The 16635-nt window shown below is 41.2% G+C and overlaps 1 protein-coding gene across 3 annotated transcripts in view; it reads left to right on the top strand.

Annotated features, from left to right (window-relative positions):
* The window catches only part of cadpsa (Ca2+-dependent activator protein for secretion a), a 174366-nt gene that overhangs the window by 61097 nt on the left and 96634 nt on the right, over nucleotides 1-16635 (top strand). For all 3 annotated transcript variants that reach the window (XM_026344705.1, XM_026344706.1, XM_026344704.1), the window contains exons 6-8: nucleotides 6848-6969; nucleotides 15123-15234; nucleotides 15332-15471. In XM_026344705.1, the coding sequence (XP_026200490.1) occupies nucleotides 6848-6969; nucleotides 15123-15234; nucleotides 15332-15471 (374 nt within the window). The remainder of the gene's footprint in view (nucleotides 1-6847; nucleotides 6970-15122; nucleotides 15235-15331; nucleotides 15472-16635) is intronic.

The following is a 16635-nucleotide window of genomic DNA, read 5'->3' as shown; positions in this document are numbered from 1 at the left end:
TCTCTGCAGCTGTGTACAGTGCCTAACTGCTTCAGACAGTCCACCATCGTGCCACTGCCTAAGAAGTCGACCATCACCAGCCTGAACGACTACAGACCTGTCGCCCTGACTTCTGTGGTCATGAAGGCATTTGAGAGGCTGGTGATGAACCACCTGAAGGACATCACAGACCCGCTGCTGGACCCCCTGCAGTTTGCCTACAGGAAAAACAGGTCTGATGTTGCAGTAAACCTAGGTCTCCACTACATCTTGCAGCACCTGGACCTCCCTGGCAGGTATGTCAGGATCCTGTTTGTGGACTTCAGTTCAGCCTTTAACACGATCACCCCTGGAATACTTGACCACAAACTGACCCAGCTCACCGTACCTGCTCCCACGTGTTAGTGGATCAAGGGCTTCCTGACTGACAGGAGGCAGCAGGTGCGACTGGGCAGCATCACATCTGGCACCCGCACCATCAGCACCGGCGCACCACAGGGGTGTGTCCTTTCTCCACTGCTCTTCTCCCTGTACACATTTACATTTACATTTACATTTAGTCATTTAGCAGACGCTTTTATCCAAAGTGACTGAGTGAGGAACAAGGCAAGCAGCCAAAATCTAAGTCAAGGAGAAACAACATCAAAGCAGAGTGCTATCGAAAAAGTGTTTCTGTTTCAAGAGATGTTAGAAAGAAAGGGTAGAATTTTATTTTTATTATTATTTTTTTTTTTAAGTGCAAAGGAAGATGCGGAAGAGTTCTGTTTTCAGCAGTTTTTTAAAGATTGCAAGTGAGGTGGCTGAGCATGCAGAGATAGGCAGCTCATTCCACCATCATGGGATCACTGAGCTGAACAGTTTTCCTTGGTGTCGACTGTGTGGTGCTGGTACCACCAGACGACGTTCCCTGGTTGAGCGCAGTGGACGGGAGGGGATGTAGACCTGAACGATTGAATTGAGATAACAGAGCTTTGAACCTGATCCTTGCAGCCACAGGAAGCCAGTGCAAAGATCTGAAGAGCGGTGTGACATGAGACCTTTTAGGTTGATTAAAAATGAGGCGTGCTGCCGCATTTTGGATCATCTGGAGGGGTTTGGTCGTGGATGCCGGTAAACCCATCAGTAGTGCATTGCAGTGATCCAGGCGAGATAAGATCAACGCCTGTACAATGAGTTGGGTTGTGTACTCCGTCAGATAGGGTCTGATCTTTCTGAAATTGTGGAGGGCATATCTACACGACCTAGCGACTGTGGCGATGTGATCTGTGAAGGTCAGCTGGTCATCAATGATGACCCCCAGGTTTCTGGCTGACTTAGTAGGGACAATCACCGCAGATCCAATGTTAATGCTGATATTGTGTTGAGTTGAAGGTCTGGCAGGGAAGACTAGAAGTTCAGTTTTGGGTATGTTGAGTTGAAGGTGTCTTTTTCTCATCCAGGCAGAGATGTCAGAGATGCGAGATGAGACAGTTGAGTCATCCGGCGGAAAAGACAGGAAGAGCTGTGGGTCATCTGCATAGCAGTGATAAGAAAAGCCATGCGAATGAATGATAGAGCCTAGAGAAGAGGTATAGATTGAAAAAAGAAGAGGACCAAGGACTGAGCCCTGCGGTACACCGGTGGAGAGGTTATGAGAGTCAGAGACACGCCCCTGCCAGGATACCTTAAAGGTTCGTTCGGACAAGTATGACCGAAGCCAGGCTAGAGCTGATCCAGAGATGCCCAGGTCTGAGAGTGCAGTCATGAGAATCTGATGGTTCACAGTGTCAAAGGCTGCAGATAGATCTAATAGAATAAGGACAGAAGATTTGCCTGCAGCTTTTGCCACCCGTAGGGATTCCACAACAGTCAGAAGTGCCGTGTCTGTGGAGTGACCACTCTTGAAGCCAGACTGATTGACATCAAGGAGGTTGTTCCGGGAAAGAAAGTCAGAGAGTTGATTGAAGGCTGCACGTTCCAGAGTCTTGGCCAGGATTGAAAGAAGAGAGACCGGTCTGTAGTTCTCCACAAGGGAGGGATCCAGAGAAGGAAGTACACTAATGACTGCACCTCAGGGGACCTGTCTGTGAAACTCCTGAAGTATGCAGATGACATGACCGTTATCGGACTGATACGGGACGGTGATGAGTCTGCATACAGGCAGGAGGTGGAGCAGCTGGTCCAGTGGTGTAGTCAGAACCAGCTAGAGCTCAACACGCTCAAGACTGTGGAGATGACAGTGGACTTTAGGAAGAACCGCCTGGCTCCCCTCCCCCTCACCATTCACAATACCACAGTATCTACTGTGAACTCATTCAGGTTACTAGGATCCACAATCTCCCAGGACATGAAGTGGTCCTCCCACATAGAAACAGTCCGCAAAAAGTCTCACCAGAGGCTGTACTTCTTCAGACAGCTCAATCTGCCCCAGGAGCTGCTGACCATGTTTTATACTGCCATCATCCAGTCTGTCCTCTGCACCTCCATCACTGTGTGGTTTGGTTCAGCCACCAAGCAGGACAGGCACAGACTGCAGCGGGTGAGCCTGTCAGCAGAGAAGATCATTGGGACTGAGCTTCCTTCCATCCAACACCTGTACCGGTCCAGACTCAGAAAACGGGCTGTCAGTATCACTGCTGACCCCACACACCCTGCACACAGACTGTTCAAGCTCCTACCCTCTGGCAGGCGCCACAGAGCTATAGCCACCAGAACCACCAGACACAGAGTCAGCTTCTTCCCCCAAGCTGTGTCTGAGCTGAACTGTCCAATCCCATAATGCAAGGACTCAGTGCAATAACCTCATGTAACATAGCAAACGGTATATTATGTAAAATTGCAACTATGTATGTAAATGATTTTAATGTTTCATGCAATCAGAGGGTACAAAAGACGGAGTCAGACCACACGTTTGAAGTTTGCAAAAGAGCACCTGGATGTTCCACAGCACTACTGGCAAAATATTCTGTGGACAGATGAAACCAAAATTGAGTTGTTTGGAAAAAAATCACAACACTATGTGTGGAGAAAAAAAGGCACATCCTTTTATTTGTATAGTGCTAAATCACAACAGAAGTCATCTCAAGGCACTTTAATCAGTATTCCTGGCTACCATTACACCATGAAGACAAAAGAACACTCCCAGCAACTGAGAGAACAGGTCATTGAAAAGCATAAGTCAATGGATGGATACAAAAGCATATCCAAGGCACTGAACATCCCGCAGAGTTCAGTGAAATCCTTTGTCAAGAAATATGGCACATGTATAAATCTGCCTAGTACAGGCCGTCCACACAAACTGAGTGGCCGTGCAAGAAGGAAAATAGTGAGAGAGGCCACCCCAGAGGCCATCACACAGATGACTACTATGAGGGAGTTAGTACTACTAACACCAAATATCTGAACCTCTGTTGGATTAGGTTAGCCATTTTACTTTGTAGAAACCTGTTTTGACATTAATGAGGTATTTTCAAGAATTTGAGAGATGAAGGGTAGATTGGATATTGGTCTATAATTTACTAAAACCATTGGGTCCAGAGTAGGCTTTTTGAGTAGAAGTTCAATTACAGCAACTTTAAAAGCCTGTGGGACATAGCCTGCTACTAAAGATAGATTGATCTGATCTAATATGGACGTGCTGATCAAAGATAAGACGTCTTTGAACAGTGTAGTCGGGATAGGGTCTATGACATATTGATGGTTTAGATAAAGTAATTACTGAAATTTATTCAATGATCTACAGTGAAGAAGAGTTCTAAGTATGAGTGAGGTCTGACAAGTGAATCTAGAGCTTTTGTACATACGAGTCCATCCATGCCATTTGCAGGGAGGGTCTGATAACTTTTTTTTAATAGTTGTGATTTTATTTGTGAAGAAATTCATTTCATCAATTAATTTCTGCTAAAGGTTAAGGGGATACTAGGTTTGACAGAGCTATGACTCTTTGTCTGGCTACATTGCTGAAAAGAAATTCTTATTTGCTTCTATTAATTCAAGTCAGTTTTATTTGTAAAGCGCCAAATCACAACAGAGGTCATCTCAAGGCACTTTACAGTGTAAGACCTCACAGAGTATAATTGTATAAAGAATGATATAGAAAAATCCAACAATCCCATTTGAGCAAGCTTTAGGCAAAATCCAAAACACACTTTAGGTCGCAGGCCGAACAGGAAAAACATTTATCATTAACACACTAAAACTTATTTTGCTCTCCATAAAAATATATCATGTCTAAATTATAGTTAAGTTAAGTTAGAAATAAGGTAAACATTAAAAGTACAAACATTCAAATTTCTTTAATCTTATGGAATTTTATATAAAAAAAATAACTTACATTTTAAATATCCCAAAAGATTTTGCTCTCCATAAAAATATATCCTGTCAAAATTATCCAAATTCAAAATATGAACATGCTGCATAACAAAACCTGGGAATATAAATAAAATTTGTGCTTTTCAGAAATAACAAAACAAATCATTCAGTTGTCTTTGCTCTTATGTCATTTTATCAGAGCTGCATCTTTTTTTGTCAACAGGTTCGTTTATATTTGGTGTGAGGTTCTGTGTTGTGGAGATTCTTAGGATGGACTGCAGGTTCTCACCAGTGAGACGACTCCTGTGTGCTGTTTTGTTAGTCTTCATCACTGAGAAGAGCTTCTCACTAAGATTTGTTCTACCAAACATAAACAAGGTTCGAGCCGCATGTGGATAGAGCTGGGACATTTCTACGGGAATGGAGTGAATAAACTGTGCGGGTCCTGCAGTGTCCTACTTTACCTTCAGTCATTACACTGCAGCTCAATCAGCTCCATCTGAATCTGCACAGGTGAAGTTTCCACATAGACGGTAAATGGGTTGCGAAGCAACTCTAAATTATTTTCTTGTTCGTCAAAGTCACCAAAGCGCCGTGAGAACTCAGTTTATCAGCAAAGTGTGTATTTCTGAACACCGTTGTAACGATATGGTTCAACATTACTTGGCATCGTGAGGACTAGCTTCATAATAAGTTGCAGCATCATAAGCTAAACTTGATTAACGTGGAATGTGTTCGGCAAGGCAGCTGAAGCGCTGCATTATGGGATCTGTAGGTTATTGTGTTACCAGCGCTTCATATCGCCATTAATAACAATAATATAGAAATGATCTCGCCGGATATAATTACACACGGGGCCGGATGTGGCCCGTGGGCCATGAGTTTGACACATATGGTTTGAGATGTGGCAGAGTGGTGAGGCACATGGAGCTGCTTAAATAGTGAAGAGAGGGAATGGCACAGGTGTGGCTAATGAATAATCAGAGTCATGAGGCAGGGAGGTGGAAAACCGGAAACAAACAGACAGGAGAGAGCTGGAATCATGACACAGGATCTGATTTAGCTATGTACCTTCGACTAAAGAACAAAGGACACTTTCAAGGACAATGATGTTTGCATATTGGGCAAAGTGGTTTGAGAGAGGTGTGAGTGAAGTCTTGCATATGCAAATCAACACCCCCTCACTCAACAGAGGTAGAGGCCTTAGACACAACCTGTCTCCTCCTTTCATCAATCCCCCAGAAGGATGAGGCCCAATTCACACCAGGTTGTAAGTATGCATACCTAAAGCTTTCTAACCAGCTATCTTCAGACTGAAGAAGCTATTAGGATGTTTCAACCTAAGAAGAGGGAAGTGCAGTTGCCATGACTCAACTTCCAGATAATGCCTTACTGTACCCGTAATTAATGTTTTTATCAGTTGTCAGCCCATAAATATGTTTAATAATAATAATTATTATTATTAAAACAACACAAATGCATTCATGCAAAATTAATTGGTTTTAATATGTCAAGCCACTAGACACATTGGAAGCTATTTATCAGTGTCTTTGCCTTGTAGGGTTTTCTTGTAAACTGCTACATAAATGTATATTGAACAGCCCATACTAAAACACAATGTTACAATTGCATATTGTCTGGACTAATAAATAAAGCCCAACTGTCATACTAATCCTCCTCACAGGAAATTTCTTCATGAACCCTGGGTTAGTGTATAGAGTTGTCTTTTAAGATTTCTACAGAGGGGAAGACTTACTGAATCCCACCTTAAATGGCTTGGGAAAAGAGACACAAAAAAGTATGCAATTTTCTCAAGATGTGACCAGCCTCTGTGCGAGTTTTCCCTTCACAAAGATTCATAAAACATAGCGATCTAGTAGCAATATGAATATTTTACTGCCTCGTTGTTGATGGCTTCTAGTATGTTGGAGAAAAACACACATTTTTACTATGTTTTTGCATTATAATGAATGTTTGCTTTAGCCTGGTGACAGCTGCCCTAAATGTGTGCATGTCTCTTTTGGTCCTGGAAAGACTTCTTTGAGATTTACTCAAGATACTTATTTATTCACTGACACTCTTTTATCACACAACATACCTGACACTTTTTTCCACCTGTTCCATTCTGCTTGCACGCGCCTCTTCACCTCTTATCCACACTTTCTGTTGGTCTGAACCATTGACCCTAAGTAGTTAAAGTCTTTCACCTTCATTACCTCTGCTCTCTAACATCACCACTCCACACATTTGCTGTAGTTGTCCAGTCATCTGAAAACACCTCCTGACCACCCAGAGCCTGTCTCCTCTCCTCCTTTCTGAAAACTACACTTTATTCTTCTTTTTACAGTTTCCCTCAGAGGTAGAGGGAGGACACAAACTTTAGACCACTTCGTCTTCTGATCTGCCTTAGTTCTCTTCATCTACATCTTTATCTTCCTCATCATTTAGTAATTTTTCACCACCATAGTCATTTGTTGTCCTTACTTTTGTTGCTGTTCAAACTTGTAATTTGGACTATGCAAACGTCCCTCTATTCCAACCTCTTTCCCTGTTTGTGTTTGATCTATGTCTGTTTCAGGTGGTGATCATGGAAGTTCAAGGTCTAAAGTCATTGGCACCAAACAGGATTGTTTACTGCACCATGGAGGTGGAGGGAGGTCATAAACTGCAGACGGACCAGGCTGAAGCCTCAAAACCCACGTATGTACTGGATCTTTACATTTTCACACCCATCTATGGAAATGGGCTTAGTAGTATGAGTGTCTCAGTGATGTCACACACTGCCATCTGCTGGTCAAAGAGCTGATCTAAGCTGTCTGTGCACAAGATATGTATGCACAAGAAATGTATGCACTAGCTGTATAGTGCATTGTAGTAATTTTGCCCTCTGAGCTGGCACTCCCTGTGCTTGTGTCAATGACTCATTTGTTTAATTTAGAGTGTTGTGGCAGATATAAATGTCATTTGTGGTCACATGGTCAGAATTCCACTTTGCAGTACATGTAATCAAGTTGATGCCTCAGGTTGGAGGGTTTGTAAGCTCAAGGGCAGACTTAATCAGTGACAGCGCAGAGGAAAAACTCCCTTTAGAGAAATAAACCTCTATAGGATGGGCAGCCACCTGCCTCAAACTGTTGGGGTGAATAGAATTAAAAATAACAAATACTTGAAAATTTGATTTTATGATTCACTGGAATAACAAAGCAGTTTGCCTCCTTTCTTTGTTTACTCTATTATTTCAATAGTAGTACTGTTAAAACTGACAATGCTTGAGAATCAGATGTCATAACACAGGTCATATCTAGTTTCCATTGTAGCCACTCATTCACTATCTTATTTATTTGTGCCATGCATGAGGAGATGAGGGGGCACCATCAGATAAATACTGTACATAACACTACTGGAATCTGATTGTGACCATATTGAAATGGCACATAATATGATTAACACTTTTTAAGTGTTAATCATCTAGTCAGTCTCTCTCCATTCTCTGAATATGCACTTCACATATGAGGTGGGTGTTGAGATAAAGTACAAATAGGCAACTACAGGGGAGCTGCTACTATTCTGAGATGAAGACAAAAATGTTAGCATAAGTGTCAGTTGTGCAGTTTTCATGAATATTTATATACTTATGTGATTTACAGAATATTTTATGTCTTGAATGATGGGTAGATGTGCAGAAATACACGTTGCTGACGTAGAGGGTGGATACCTGAAAATCTTAAAGGACTCATCAGTACATGAGAGAGCACTTAAAATGTCTGTTCTGCTTAATGCTCAGAGACCTGAAGGCCTTTCCCAGAGTCAGGCAAAAGCATTGCACAAACTCATCTGCATCAGGCTTGGGTCATATCTGGACAGAAATGTGTGGCCTCATCCACAGTTTGGGAAGTCCAGTCCTGGTTCTTGAGGACCACTATCCTACTTGATTTCCAAGTATCTGTGCCCTAGCCACTGCTAATTGCCTGTCACTTTGGATAAAAGTGTCTGCCAAATACCTAAATGTAAAAAAAATAATAATAATATGATAATGAAATTGTTACAAACAGGACTGGAGGGGACCAAACGGGTTCGAACAAAAGGATATTTTATTGACAAAAAGGGCAGGGGACACAGGGAACTAACACAAACTAACAAAGTATCAACTTAAGGAGACCCGAAACACGGTGGGTAAACACAAACAAAACCATAACCTGACATACAAAGTAACAACGAAAAACTACGCACTAATGTGGACAAAAAACTAACAGACAAACTAGATGTACAAAGTAGCAAACCAAAATCACTGTGGAAGGCAGGCAAACGGGAACAAACATACAAAGCAAACAAGACAGTAACAATGAAAAAATGCACCGCAAAAGGCAGGCAACTTACAGACAGGAACACAAGGCCAACAAACAAAGTCCAAAGCAATCCAGCTAACTAACTAACCAGAGAGAATGCAATGAACAGCATGTATGTCATGTCAACAAACCAGCAATCGACTGAGGGGTGCTTATAAAACAGAGTGATGCACAGGTGAACTGAATGAGTAATTAGTCCGGTGAGTGGAGAGTGGCGGAAGAGGAAGTCCATATATGGTGTATGGCAGGAGGGTGAGATACAAAACAAAAACACTGCTTCACGAAAAGACTGCTTTATGTCTGCTAATTACATAAGATTACCACATTAGAATCTGTAATGACCAGGGAATTAATATTTCAATTTCAATATTCAGAAGAGTTTATTGTTGGTTGTACCAGTTATAGGACAACAAAGCCCGTTTTGTTAAAATTTTGTTGATTAAGGCAATATTTGACCACAGATATTTCCTCAATGGACTATCAGATAGGCTTCTGGCTGGGTCAACAGAGCTGTACGAAATCTGGAAAATACAGCCTGTATAGCTCTGTCCTCTTCTCTACTCTGTGTTTTTAAATTTACAATATCTATTTGACTCTGTCTTGGTCGATTATTCCTCTTAGGCTTTTGTGTCCTTTTGCTCAATAGAGTAGGGTGAGTATACAGGTGCTGGTCATATAATTAGAATATCATCAAAAAGTTGATTTATTTCACTAATTTTGTTCAAAAAGTGAAACTTGTATACTATGTTCATGCATTACACACAGACTCATATATTTCAAGGGTTTATTTCTTTTAATTTTGATTATTAGAACTGACAACTAATGAAAAACCTAAATTCAGAATCAAGATCAAGATCAATTTAAAGAAAGGATTTTTCCACACTCTAATCAGCTAATTAACTCAAAACGAACAAATGTTCTCTCAGTCTAGTTCTGTAGGCTACACAATCATGGGGAAGACTGCTGATTTGACAGTTGTCCAAAAGACGACCATTGACACCTTTCACAAGGAGGGCAAGACACAAAAGGTCATTGCAAAAGAGGCTGGCTGTTCACAGAGCTCTGTGTCCAAACACATTAATAGAGAGGCGAAGGGAAGGAAAAGATGTGTTAGAAAAAAGTGTACAAGCAATAGAGATAACCACACCCTGGAGAGAATTGTGTAATGAAAACCATTCAAAAATGCGGGGGAGATTAATAAAGGGTGGACTGCAGCTGGAGTCAGTGCTTCAAGGACCCCTACACACAGTCATATGCAAGACTTGGGTTTGAGCTGTTGCATTCCTTGTGTCAAGCCACTCTTGAACAACAGACAGCGTCTGAAGCATCTCGCCTGGGCTAAAGACAACAAGGATTGGACTGCTGCTGAGTGGTCCAAATTTATGTTCTCTGATGAAAGTACATTTTGCATTTCCTTTGGAAATCAGGGTCCCAGAGTCTGGAGGAAGAGAGGAGAGGCAAAGAATCCACGTTGCTTGAGGTCCATTGGAAAGTCCAGTGGAAATATCATTAATGTGCACAATCATAGGCCTCATGTCAGCACCAACTGAATTTCTAACATTGCAGATATGCATTTACAGACACAGGTGCGGCAGCACATACAAAAACAACAGTTTTTCTTTCCTCCTAATCATCAAGGGGCCATATTCAAAAGTGACCAATCTTACCACTAGACATCCTGCAAATGACAATGAATGTTCATCTCCAGTGATCTCCTCTGAAGAGATATTACCAAAGCAGCTGAGAGTAGTTATTAAAAAAATAAAGCTTTAAGGACCTGTAACAGAGCTAGATATTTGGCTCTTTAAAATAAATAAAACCTTCATTAAAAAAACAAACCATTTATTTAATTTGTAATACCAAAAACAAGAATAGACGCTCAGGATATATTAAGTGCTGTAGTCAAATACTGTATTAAAATTGCCTCACAGTTGTTTTTAAAGAACTGCTAAATGTTTTTAAAATTAGCAGACTGGGCCTTTAATCATAACAGCAAACCTGTACCACTGCAATGAAGGTGAAGAATGATTCTTGAGCCAATTCAGTTTGCACTGGGAGTGAAAGAAAGAAAACCTCACTTGATCAAAATATTTGTTTTTACTAATCACCTCTGTTAGAGTATCTTGTAAAGACTCTGGGCTGTTTTTTTTTTTTTTGGTGGTTACTTTGTTACTTTTGTAAATCATGACTTTTGCAAGTTATTCTCTACATTAAAACCACTAGCTATTTTAATGTTGTGGCTGGTGTATTTATGTGAATCATTGAAAACTATTCAACTACTGTATGCCTCTGCCAACCAGTTATACCGAAGTTTACATGCATGTATGTCCAGTGGACATTTGTGGCAGAAGTGATGAAATTCCCCCTATATCCTTCATGTTTGATGAAAATGGGACATACATTAAGTCATGGTAAACTTAACCTTCAACCTTTGACCAACATGAGGTCACATGACACAGATTTTTAACCTCTGACCTTTGATTACCGATATCTATTTAGTTAATCATCGACTCAAAGACATTTATACTAATTTTACATCTCGAGATATTGCCCTCACACATATGAAGAGACAACTGGAAAACTCTCTGTGAACCTCATGGTGAGGACATTAATGGACTGACAGACTGCATCACTGATTACATTAATTTCTGTGTGGAGACCCACGTACCTACTAAATGTATTTGCTGCTTTACCAACAACAAGCTCTGGGTAACTCAAGACATCAAAGCCACCCTGAATGACAAATAACAAGGCAGTCAGGTCAGAAGACAGGAAGGCAGTAAAGAGGGTCCAGAGACTACTGTCTGTCAGGATCAGCGAGGGGAAGGAGGCTTACAGGAGGAAATTGGAACAAAGCCTTCAGCATAACAACACCAGGGGAGGTGTGAAGGGGCATTAGGACCATCACTGGCTCCAAATCCAGCAGCCAACTGAAATTTAATAATTCTTTCAATAGATTCAAGTCTGAGCCTCAGAAACCCCTGCACTTCACTATAGGCTCCTCAGCACCCCCCACACGACTCAGCCACCAACCAAATGATCAAGCTCAGCACATCAGGTGAGGAGAGAGCGGAACAGACTTCACAACACAAAGGCTGCAGGGCCAGATAGAAAGCCTGTGCTCCTCACCTATTTAGTGTTCTCCAACACATTTTCAACCTCAGCCTGCACTTGAAGAAGTTCCTCTTGGGTGGAAAAGCCTAGCTCCTGTGAATTGTATCCTGTGAATGCCATCCAGCCTACACTGTTGGGACAGAAATGAAAAAACATGCAGGTTGACACTCCCCTGATTCCGTGGATCATGGAGTGTGTCTGACACTGTGGTCTGTAGTACAGGGGTGGTGGACAGATTTGTTAGCTGGTTTTGACTCAACCATCTTCAACTCAACATCAGTAAAACAAAGGAGCTGTTGATGGACATCTGGGAAGTCCTGTCACCTCTCTCTCTATACAGGGGGAGGAGGTAGAGGTTATATCGATCAAATACAAATACCTGGGAGTGCACTTGGACAGCAAACTGGACTGGACAAAAAGGCTCAGAGCTAGATGTACTTTCAGATGAGGCTCAGGACCTTCAACGTCTGCAGCACCATGATGCAGATATTCAATTAGTGGTGGCCAGTGTCATCTGCTATGCTGTGATCTGCTGGGGTAGCAGACACCTGAAAGTGACAGACACTAACAGGCAGAGTAAAATAATCAGGAGGGCTGGCTCTGTTCTGGGAGTGGAGCTATACATGTTGCAGCTGAGAGGAGGATGCTGTCCAAACTCCTCTTAATCCTGGACAATCCCTCTCACCCACTACACACTGTGCTGGCTCGACAGAGGACCACGTTCATCAACATTATGAACCACAGAACACCACAGGAGATCTTTTCTACCTTGACCATCAATCTTTACAATTCCTCCCCCCTCTGTAAGGGGAGAAGGAACCAACAATTTCTTGTCATATATCTGTTGTCATTCCACCCTAGACTACAATCATTGGCCTACTTTCAATAATCTATTTTCATCAGCCTTACAAATTCTGTATATATACTGGGTTTTCTGTATTCATGTTATCCTGTATTTGTGTTGGTGTGGATCCTTTCTGGTTGTGGCTCCCTTGCTTTCAATTAAATTAAATTAAAATTAATTAATTGGTATAGTGCACACAACAGACATTATCTCAAGGCACTTTACAATGTAAGGTTTAAGAACTTTCAAAGTTTAATTGTATAAAGAATTATATAGAAAACCCAACAATCCTATTTGAGCAAGCATTAGGTGACTCTGGAGAGGATTTTTCTATTAGAGGAAATATGAGAGAGCGAAGACACAAAGTTAATCACATGCAATGGTAGTATTTAAATGGATATATGAGAGGAGAAAAGAGTTCAGTGTATCAGTAGAGGTCCACCAGCAGACTAACCTATAGCAGCATAACTAAGAGGTGGTTCAGAGGTAGTTCTGTAACTATAAGCTTTATACAAAAAGGTACATTTTAAGTCTAGTCTTAAATGAGAGTGTGTCTGCCTCCCGAAGCTGGACTGGGAGCTGGTTCCACAGGAAAGGAGCTTGGTAGCTAAAGGCTCTGCCTCCCATTCTACATTTGGAAACTCTAGGAACTCTAGTAAACCTGCAATCTGAGAACAGAGAGTTCTACTGGGACAATATGGAACTATGAGGTCTTTAGGATAAGATGGAGTTTGATTATTAAGAGCTTTATATGTGAGGAGAAGAGTTTTAACTTCAATTCTGGATTTTACAGGAAGCCAATAGACAGATGCTAATGTAAGAAATATTATCTCTTTTGCTAATTCCAGAACTCTGGCTTCAGCATTTTGGATTAACTGGAACATCCTATCAATACTGAGTTACAATAGTCCAATTTGGAAGTAACAAATCAGCATCATTTCAGGACAATATTAGCAATATTCCTTAGGTGGGAAAAGGCAGTTCTAGATATTTCTTGTATGTATGACGTAAAGAAGATATCCTGGTCAAAGATAATTCTTAGATTTCTCACAGTTTTATTTAAAGCCATGCTAAGCAATCTAGGGTAAGAAGGTTATTATACATAGTCAGTCAGACATTTTTAGTACCAAACAAAACAACACCTGTCTTGAAGACTCATCATTAAAATACACAAACTGGAATCTATCTGATAGATACGTGCTGTTCCATTAACCCCAATGACACGTTCCAGTCTAATAAAATGTTGTCATCTATAGTGTTGAATGCAGCACTAAGATCTAACAAAACGAGTATAGAAAGAAGTCAATTTTCGGATGCTAATAGAAGATCATTAGTGACCTTTACCTGTGATGTTTCTGTACTATGATGTACCCTAAATCCTGACTGACTGAAAATATACATACAAGTTATTAATTTGCAGGTGGTCACATAATTGCTTTGCAACTACCTTTTCAAAAGATAAAGGGCAGATTGGATATTGGTCTAAAATTTACTAAAGCCCCTGAGTCCAGAGTAGGCTTCTTGAGTAAAAGTTGACTACAGCAACCTTAAAAGCCTGTGGTATGTAGCCTGTTTGTGATTTGGACATTCTAATTAAAGGTAAGATATCTTTGAGCAGTCTAGCAGGTCTAAGAGACATGTTGAGGGTTTAGATTAATTAATTACTGAAATTAATTCAGAATGATCTGCAGGGAAAAAAGCACTAGTACAAGTGGGGTCTGACTAATGAATCTAGAGCTTTTGTACATTCGAGTCCATCCATGCCATTTGCTGGGAGGGTCTGATAATTTTTTTCTCTAATAGTTCAATTCATGAAGTCATTGCTGCTGAGAGTTAAGGGGATACCAGGCTCGACAGAGCTATGACTCTTTGTCAGCCTGGCTACATGGCTAAAAAGGAACCTAGGGGTTGTTTTTATTTGCTTCTATTAATGATGAATAATATGAATAATAATAATAATAATTCTAGCTTTACAGAGAGCTTTTTTTTATATATTAAGAAATTGTCTTTCCAGCCGGACTGGTTTTTGACTTTTCCAGTTTGGATCAGAGAGGCGAAGAGGAGGCTCTCAAATGAATTTGTTTAAGTTTGGGGTTGATTAATAAGCTCAAGTGGTAAATTGCTGCTACTCCTCCACCCTGACCTGTGCTTCTAGGAACATGATAATTAATATGAATTGGGGGGGTTGACTCATTCAGACGTACATATTCTTCCTGCTGTGCTGTCACAACGTAGATGCATAGGCATGTTTCTAAACGAATATTGACTGTTTTTCATGCCTTAACATATGTAAAAATGAAAATGAGGAATCAGTTAAATTGCCTTTTTGCAGCAGACATTTTGACATGACAGCTGTTTTGTCTGGTGTTCAGGTAAACATGTGACATCCACCTAAAGCAGAGCAAGCAGTAGCTTGCTAGGCTGGACCTGTTGGATGCTTAGTGACAGAGCTCCAGCCTCTGAAACATCTTCATGGCTAACATGGTGCTTGTGCCCTCTGTCTGTGTGTGTTGCTATGTATTTGTGTGTGTGTGTGTGTGTGTGTGTAGTTGGGGCACCCAAGGTGACTTCACCACCACCCAGCCATTACCTGCTGTCAAAGTGAAGCTGTTCACTGAGAACACAGGCGTGTTGGCTCTGGAAGATAAGGAACTGGGGAGGGTAAGAAAAGCCTCAGCTGATTCATTTAGCTTGTTTCATGTTTGACTACTTCAGAGCTATGATAGTAAAGTTCACATGGATCATTTTGTTTTATTAGGTTATTCTCCACCCAACTCCCAACAGTCCCAAGCAGTGTGAGTTCCATAGGATGACGGTGTCTAAAGCCTGTCCAGACAGTGACCTCAAGATCAAATTAGCTATTCGTATGGACAAACCACAGAACATGAAGCATTGTGGGTAAGTGAAAGCAAGATTTTGCATACTAATGGCTCAATTTTTTCCAAATATGACACAATTTCCCTAGGAGCCCCCGGCAACATAGCCTTGGGAGACCCCTGGTAGGGTCTCCCAAGGCAAACAGGTCCTAGGCGACGGGCCAGACTAAGAGCAGTTCACAAACCCCTTATGATGAAAATTAAATCAAGGACTGTTACGTCGCCCGGATCGGTGTCACCGGGGTCCCACCCTGGAGCCAGGCCCGGGGTTGGGGCACGTAGGCGAGCGCTTGGTGGCCGGGATCTTTCCCATGGGACCCGGCTGGGCTCAGCCCAACTTTATTAAGCTGTTTGATCTCATCTGGTTTTGATGAAACATATAACTGTGTGTCGTCAGCATAACAATGAAAGTTAATACCATGCTTACGGATAATGTTGCCCAGAGGAAGCATGTAGAGGGAAAAAAGCAGTGGGCCTAAAACTGAACCCTGTGGAACACCAAACTCCACTGAAGAGCATCTGGAGTAATCGCCATTTAGATCTACATACTGATAACAATTAGTCAAATAGGACCTAAGAGAGGGCCGTTCCCTTAATTCCAACAACATTTTCTAGTCTGTGAAGGAAAATACTATGGTCAATGGTGTCAAAAGCTGCACTGAGGTTTGAGTAGCAAAAGCATAGTGACACTACCCTGATCAGAGGCCAATAGAAGGTCATTTACTACGTTAACAAGTGCCGTCTCTGTGCTGTGATGAGGCCTAAATCCTGACTGATAGAGTTTGTGTATGTTATTTCTATGAAGATGCGAGGATAGGTGCCTAGCTACTATCTTTTCGAGAATCTTTGAGATAAAGGGGAGGTTTGATATCGGCCTGTAATTGGACAGCTGACAAGGGTAAATACATTCTATCCTAATCAAAAAAAAAAAAAAAAAAAAAAAAAAGAGCTGGCTAAACACATTTAGCACAAAATGTGAAGTAGGTCTCAGCCATCGAATCAAATACTAACATTTGATTCTTTAAAAACACTGAACCTCATCTGCTAAACCTTTGAAATAAGCTGTATTTCTGCATTCATTCATAAAATATATAGACAACAAAGTGCTTAACCTAATAATACACATGAACACAACATGCTTTTGGTATGCAGTTCCCTTTTTATATTATACCTACCTGTGTGTTGA

The sequence above is a fragment of the Anabas testudineus genome, chromosome 5, assembly GCF_900324465.2.
Source record: "Anabas testudineus chromosome 5, fAnaTes1.2, whole genome shotgun sequence".
NCBI lineage: Eukaryota > Metazoa > Chordata > Actinopteri > Anabantiformes > Anabantidae > Anabas > Anabas testudineus.
Note: the sequence above shows the minus strand (reverse complement) of the source record. Positions and strands in the feature narration are given on the sequence as shown.